The sequence below is a fragment of the Rhagoletis zephyria genome, unplaced genomic scaffold, assembly GCF_001687245.7.
Source record: "Rhagoletis zephyria isolate East Lansing unplaced genomic scaffold, Rhagoletis_zephyria_1.1 Rzeph_scaffold_01169, whole genome shotgun sequence".
Lineage (NCBI taxonomy): Eukaryota > Metazoa > Arthropoda > Insecta > Diptera > Tephritidae > Rhagoletis > Rhagoletis zephyria.
This window is the reverse complement of record NW_016158253.1, coordinates 142,529-150,259: the sequence shown is the minus strand read 5'-3', so window position 1 is coordinate 150,259 and position 7,731 is coordinate 142,529. Positions and strand designations below refer to the sequence as shown.

Genomic DNA, 7,731 nt, shown 5'->3' with positions numbered 1-7,731 from the left:
ATTACATATGTAAATATGTTTTAGAAAGAAAGATATTTTAAACTTGGAGCAAATTCCACCTTCATGTGATGTAGACTCTTCACTCTGTCGCAGGAGCTCATCGACAATTTCTTTGTTTCGGCGGCGTTGAACTCGCTGCGAACGCTCCGGATTAGCATCGGATGGCTTATAAATTGATGGTACGGCTTCCCGTTTAAGAATTCGTTTCTTTGCAAAACCTAAATATTGATGAAACAGCACTTTCATAATTACAGACACAATTTCCACTTAAATTAAGAATACTCACCCATTTCAAACTGGACGATATTTTCGAAGTCCTCTCTAACAAAATGCTCCATACATATGTAGGCTGTGCTAAAATTATAGTCCTTGTTTTGCCGGCAAAATTGAATCCATTCTTTCCTCAGCACGGGGTTCACTGGGAAAGAAAACAGGCTGCACTCTGATGCCTTAACTTTGTAGTCAGTGTGGCAATTTAGTACCGCGCACTTCATTTTTATTGTCCATACACAAGATTCATATGATTTTTAATTTGACAAGATTTTTATGAATCTTGGTCCATACACAGAAATATAAACGCACTATGAAATATTCGCAATAAATAAATAAAACACTGAAACAATCAAAACACTCGCGTTGTAATTTTCAAGAAACTTTGATAAAGTGACGTCATCACTCGAACAGCTGATCGCAATATCGTAAAGCAAAAAGTAACGGACCTGCGCAAAGCGAAATCTCTTTTTTATGAATCTTGAGTTATACGATAGTCAATTGCAAAAATAGTACAGATAAAAAATTCCAGTCTCTACTATAATCAAAATCTTCAGACATCAATAACAACAAATTTACCTACACGCTTTGGCTTGAGCAAATTTTTCGATGGCTTTGGACAAGCCAATATGCGTAACAATCATGATTTCGATAGATATTTAATATAGCTAAAGCGTTTAATTTTTCTTGGGACATAATAGATCCTAGCTGCAGTGGCTGCAGCGATGTCAATGGTTGGACTCTGCATTGATTTACTCATGAGATTGAACTGGAATGGGGGTCATGCCAAACAGCCAGGCAGATGGGAAATTCAAATCGCATCATTTTGGCAGCCAAGCATTTGGCTTTATGTTGGACGGAAGGATTTTTCAGATCAGAGGAAAAGGAAATCTCCATTAGGGCTTCCTAAATTTCTTTCGCCTGATATTTAATGACTTTATCCATGTCAAGTCTGTTTTCCCAAAGAGCTGTACATAATGGTTTTGAGGGTGAGATTTTTTACATGATTTTCTAAAATGGTCCACCTCTGGGTAGATGTTCAGAATGGAAAGTAGATGCGCTGAAGTACACCAAAAAGCATGATGCATGTTCTGGATGAGGAGGCAGAATCTCCATTCACCAAGTTCACGGAATGCCATCCTCATTGTACAAATTGTACTCTTGCATATAGTATAGTAGTATATAGCATATAGTATATTTTGTAAATAACTGATATTTGTGTTGTTGTTTTCAAGAGCTTCGAGTAGAAGATTAGTCATTTCTCCATCCGTCGATGAAGAAAATTCACATTCGAAAATTGTATGCAATAAAAAAATTAAACGCCATCCCAGAATTTTGCGCCCCATCAATTTGGCTATCCTCCCTCGCTCCGCCCTAAAGCCGGCACTGTATGTATGCACATATGATGCGGGCGTCGCAACTGTATGTGCTTGGACGTGACTGTCATTCACAGAGTGAGTTCCTGCTCTGATGCCGGCATGAATAAACTATTTTATTAAACAGGAGCTGCCGCTTCTAAGCCGACAATATGGGTGGTAGCGATATTCCATTCAATGTTTGGTATGCAGAAAGCTTGTCATGAAGTTCATGATAATCCCGATGCCCAAATATGTAGGGGATCAAGTCTTTTTTCGAGAAACAGCAGAGCACTATGAAGCGCTTACTAGGCCCAGACTTTGCATAGATAGTAAAATTTTGTTAAAGTCGGAAGTTGAGTAAAACACGCCCAAGGCCTTAACAGCGTCCTGGCAATATAAACGGGTCTTTGATAAAACGTGGGGTCTCTCACATAGAGGAATTCAGCGGACTTACACCTCTATGATCAGCCTCATAAACAGCCGGACATCCGTGTTGTGGTGGGGCAAACTCAATTAGTAATGTCGGAAATCTGCTTTCCAAACATTCACAGAACGATCAGAGTGTGCTGTACGGGAGCTTTCCCTACAATACCCCNTTCATGATAATCCCGATGCCCAAATATGTAGGGGATCAAGTCTTTTTTCGAGAAACAGCAGAGCACTATGAAGCGCTTACTAGGCCCAGACTTTGCATAGATAGTAAAATTTTGTTAAAGTCGGAAGTTGAGTAAAACACGCCCAAGGCCTTAACAGCGTCCTGGCAATATAAACGGGTCTTTGATAAAACGTGGGGTCTCTCACATAGAGGAATTCAGCGGACTTACACCTCTATGATCAGCCTCATAAACAGCCGGACATCCGTGTTGTGGTGGAGCAAACTCAATTAGTAATGTCGGAAATCTGCTTTCCAAACATTCACAGAACGATCAGAGTGTGCTGTACGGGAGCTTTCGCTACAATACCCCGGGTTGATCTGGTTTCACTGCTAAACCAACCGTCACTTAATATTTTTATCCTTAAGGCTGTGTGCTGCAGTGATGGAAAATGAGTGTGCATTGTGCCATTTTCGGCCCATTCGGAAGGAGCCGGCACCTTAAGCACAATCGATTGATTTTCGGCACTATTTTTGCGTAACTCAGTGCAACTAATATATATTTCTTTCGGATCCGCAATTAAAAATATTTTTTTTTTGTCTTTTGGTCGTATGTGCTTAAACTGATAAATGATATAAACATATAAACGTAAGCAGAAGAAGCTGGCTTTCACGTTCTGCATATACGCTTAACATTTTTGTTTAAACGAATTTGTCGCAACTTCATCTCTAAAGCAAATATTAAATATCATTTAATATATGTTTTAGATTTAAATAATCACAAACCCATTTTGAATATTCTTTGTGGAACAGGAGCCGAAATATTTTGATACGAAAATGTACTGCGCTATAATATTACAAATAATGATCTCAGTGAAAATTAATTAATTGACTAAATAATAATTTACCCTGAATTCCAAAATGTAAATATACAAAGAACCAGACCTTCTCATTTCTAGACCATAGCATATGGAATGGGTGGGGTTTAGTAGCGCTCACAACTATTTCGGGCTATTCCGTCCAAAGGGGTGGCCCGATCCAAAAAAAAATTTCACACACTTGTAGTCAAGGGTGTACGCAATATTTTAACACTCACATTTGTAAATTTTGGTCACTAATTTATTTACAAATTGGGTTTGAAATATGCCCTTTTTTGTAAAATTCGGAAATTAGCGTACATTTATCACTCCTATTTCTCTTAAATCAGCCACTTCACCAATACATTTTTGTATTCCCCTTCACTGTACACTTTACTTGATTAGTTATAACTTGCTTTACGACTTTAATATTAACCAATTCATCACAATTCATTAAATAAAAACACCTTCAAAATCAAGATAGAATATAACCCANATATTAACCAATTAATCACAATTCATTAAATAAAAACACCTTCAAAATCAAGATAGAATATAACCCGGTAAGCAGAAGTGTGGCGTTTTGTCTGAAGAGTAATATATAAAAAACTAATAATAATTGTCCTTTGCACAGCGCGAGTATAGTGTAAGAACACTTACTTTTAAAATTTAGGTTACATTTCTGCGCCATAGATCGAATAACACTTCAATAAAAAATTAGATCTTAAGCTCAAATCGAAAATAAATTATCATTTCCATTACGACAAATCCACTTGCCCAATGGCTGTCTGAAAGAAACTTGCCAATTTGACATTTTTGTACTTCTATCTATTTATGTAGGTTTAGAAATATTGTAGAAGAATATATCACATTACATACATACATACATACGCCCTAAATAAAGGTACAAATGCAAACTGCTTATCTTACCAATAATATCTAGCAAATGACATAGCATACCAACAATACAGCCTACTGCAATTCCAGTGTACATTTGTATATATGTACATACATATATACATATATATTTTGTATGTATATACATACCTACCCTGCAGCAATTCAGACTCACCCTAGGTTAGCCCTCAGATGGGCCCTATTGTTACCAGCACTAGTCCCTCATAATTCGCCTGCCAATGGTTTCAACTGGCATTTTTAGCAATGGCGTGTCATTGGAATAGAACAGTANCAATGGTTTCAACTGGCATTTTTAGCAATGGCGTGTCATTGGAATAGAACCGGTCTACTCAACAGTGAACGTAAGTTAGTCCTGGACTAGTACAATTTAGGCGATTTTTTTTATCGTTGGAACACGATTACGTTCTGCACTTCACAGATGCTTTTCCATATTTCAGAAACACAAAAAAAAAGTATTTTATTATTTTACAGCCATGTTATGTTGCTTCTGGCGGCATTTGAACCCGGACCTTCCTGTAAGCTAACATAACCAACATAGTGGCAAGCATCTCTGCGCACTGAGCTACAGCCACACATGTAAATGTGTGTTCAAATGTTCACTTTGAATCAAGGCCAGACGAAGCGATTGGGGCATTATAGGGTGATGTTCTTTAAATTTTATTATTTTATGGAATTGCAAGACAATACCACCCTGTCACTGCCAAACTGGACTTTTCGTCTATCTCTAGACCGATTCCTTGGGGACTGGTCGAAGGCTGACATTTTCGATGCAAGCAAATGTCCAATTCTGACCAGTCAAATTTTAACCAGTGAAATATACTAGTCCTTTACGGAAAATTGGCCGCCTTATTGCTGCAAGGTATCTACTCGTATTGTAAAATAGTACAAGACATTGCAAACGACAAGCATTGAAGAAAGCAAGGTAGAGCAAATAGGCTGTGTACCCAACCAAGCATAATGCTGGCAAGTAAATCAGTCTGCATATTGAAGGCGTACATATGTACATATGTACATACTTTTGTAGTTACCCTGCAGGGAAAGCTACTCGTTGTGAATTAGAATGATACCAATTAGCGTTTCAGCCCAACTATTTAGTACGAATGGCAATTATAATATCGAATTTCAGCATGGCGGTTTCCTACGAGATATCAATTGTCTTGTCATGCATAAGCATCTACCAGTATAAATACTAGTAGCATCGTACCAGTTGACGGGATAGTTTGCCCATTCATCGCCCGTGAAACGTATAAGTATCTCATTTTGCTCACAGCGCTTCAACAGTCGCAATGTCCGACAAAGTAGAACACTAGCGTACCGTTTCTGAAGTCCGAGCTCCAAGTCCTCAGGCAGGGAGTATTTTTTTATTTTTTTTTTTTATTTAAAGTATTTTTTTAATTCAGGTTTTTTATTATCATCTATTTTATAATTAAAATTTTTTTTTTAAGACATATTTTTTTGATATTTTGATCATTTAATTTTTTTGGTACAGTTCTGTAAAAACGTGAAGTGAAAACATTTTTCATCACTTCACATTAAATTACCATGCTGTTTTCAAATGTAAAAATATTAATTTGTCACAAATTTTTCACTGTGAAAACTTTTTTTGCAAAGTTTTTCGGCTGTGAAAAAGAAGAGTTGGGCGTTTTTCTCAAAACCATCATCTTGTAATATACAATATCATTGTCTTAAACTCACAATAACATAACACTTCACCTCACAGTTTCATAGAACCAGAATTAGCCCCAGGTATTTATTTATGTACATATGTATGTACGTTAATGAACTGGTATTTTTACTGACTGGTTTCGCTTTTCACTGCAGGGTTTTCACTCTTCTTGCGTGGTGACTGGCGATTAACAAACAAAATAGAAATTCCAAGCGCACAAATGAATGTTGAAGAAGTTTCTGAATAGAACAAAAGGACATAGACAAAAATGTGTACATGAAAGTGTGAAAGAAATATGAAAATGCATATCTATGTACATTTATTTAATACATACATATATACATATGTACGTGCATAAGACCGAATGAATATGGGCATTTTCACAGGCAAATACTTTTGCGTGTGCGTGTTTACATGCATATAACCATTTTGAGGTATGTATACATTTAGGCGCATATGCGTGATATATGTGTATGTGGGAAATAATACATATGAAATACCAAAGCTGCGTACCCATCGTATTGTTTGTGTGAATATATATATATATATAAATATAATAAGTATTAACGCTAAAAAATACACAAAAAGATATCTGAACCAGCGAGGGATGTCTTGTCGGTAGCCGCGCTATCTCACTGGCAATCCTTTGGTGTATTTAATATAGAGATGTGCAAGGGATATGGGTGTTTTATGGGTGTCTGCATATTTATATGGCTATGTACATACATATGTACATATTATACAATTTGAAAACTTAAAATTTTGCCGAAATGCAGTTCAAAGCGCCAAAAAACTCAAATATTTCAGACAATTTATTTGCTTTTGAGTTATTGGGTTGACTTGATTAACCTTTGGATGTTCTATGTTATACCAAAGCCCAGAATACCATGCATATACGGAATTTACATATTTTACAGTTTCAATCGCATAAATGTAGGGTTAAATCTCGTAGAAGGATGGCAAAGTCGACTTTGACTTTTGACCAAAATTAACTATTATTTTTAATTTATTTGCAGTGGCGTGAAATGTGAGAAGTGTGGCGGAGAAATGAATTTTAATGACAGCCAAACAACATTGTCAAATCATTTAAGAGCGGCGCATAAAATTATTATACAATATATTTATCGTTTGTCTTCAAAATCTTCAGTTAGTAATGATGTAAGATATACATATTTGTTTTAATAATTTCATGCCAGAAAGTTTTTTTCCATGAGTTTATATAAGTTTCTAAAGAGAGTCTTTCGTTCAAATTTTACCAATCCGTAAGGTAAAAAATTTTAAACATCGATCAAAATGTTGCTGATAGAATTCAAGTTAATAACCGACGTTAGTCGTGGGGATACTTCATGTTTATAAAGTGGCACTTAAATTTACTCGCCACCTCTGTTCCATCGGAAAGGCAATATTTTCAAGAAGTTGTCCGTAATTATCAAATATCGATTCAAGAAATTTTTAGATTTTCTTTTAGTGAAAATTTTAAATATTTTAAATCTTTTTTTCAAAAGTAAAAATTTTTAAAAACCCTCACAACCAACATTTTCATGGAACAAGTTTAAAAATTTTTAAAAATCCTTTACTGTCTGTTTGGTTTTTTACCTAGCATTGAATTTCACTAAATTACAGATTATCCTAAAGACCCCTAGTAAATCATGATATTTTCGCCGTATTCTGACCCTTATATTAATAGCTAATATACGAGTTAAACGCAGAGTATACTTAATACATTTTTTTGATTAAAACGTCAAAAAAAAAAGTCGAATTTTCTTCCTCGAGCGGTCGACTCTTAAAGTCGACTGTAAAGAGTTGATCGAAAAGTCGAAAGTCGACTTTCTAGTAAAGTCGAACAACCCTAATCCCGTAGAAAAGCTTTCAAACTTGATTCCACGAAACATTCTGTTTTTTAACTACCTTTCTAATGGCCAAAAAAGCCCGCCAATTTAAAATACAAATAATCCTATAGTTTCATGTTTATTTATGGAAATTTATTGAATGTAAAAAATAATAATTTTTATGAATATCGCTTATAAGGCCTCATTAATTGTGCAATGCTAAGGTGACCAGAATTTTTTA

The 7,731-nt window shown here is 35.6% G+C and overlaps 1 protein-coding gene across 1 annotated transcript; it reads right to left on the bottom strand.

Annotated features, from left to right (window-relative positions):
- Positions 1-43: 43 nt before the first annotated feature.
- LOC108363023 (THAP domain-containing protein 2-like) lies at positions 44-748 on the bottom strand (the record flags this gene model as incomplete). The annotated part of the gene is made up of 2 exons (XM_017616220.1): positions 287-748; positions 44-218 (listed from the first exon to the last, which is right to left on the bottom strand). Coding segments are annotated over exons 1-2 (383 nt in total), but the record flags the coding sequence as incomplete, so codon positions are not given.
- Between the last annotated feature and the right edge of the window lie 6,983 nt (positions 749-7,731).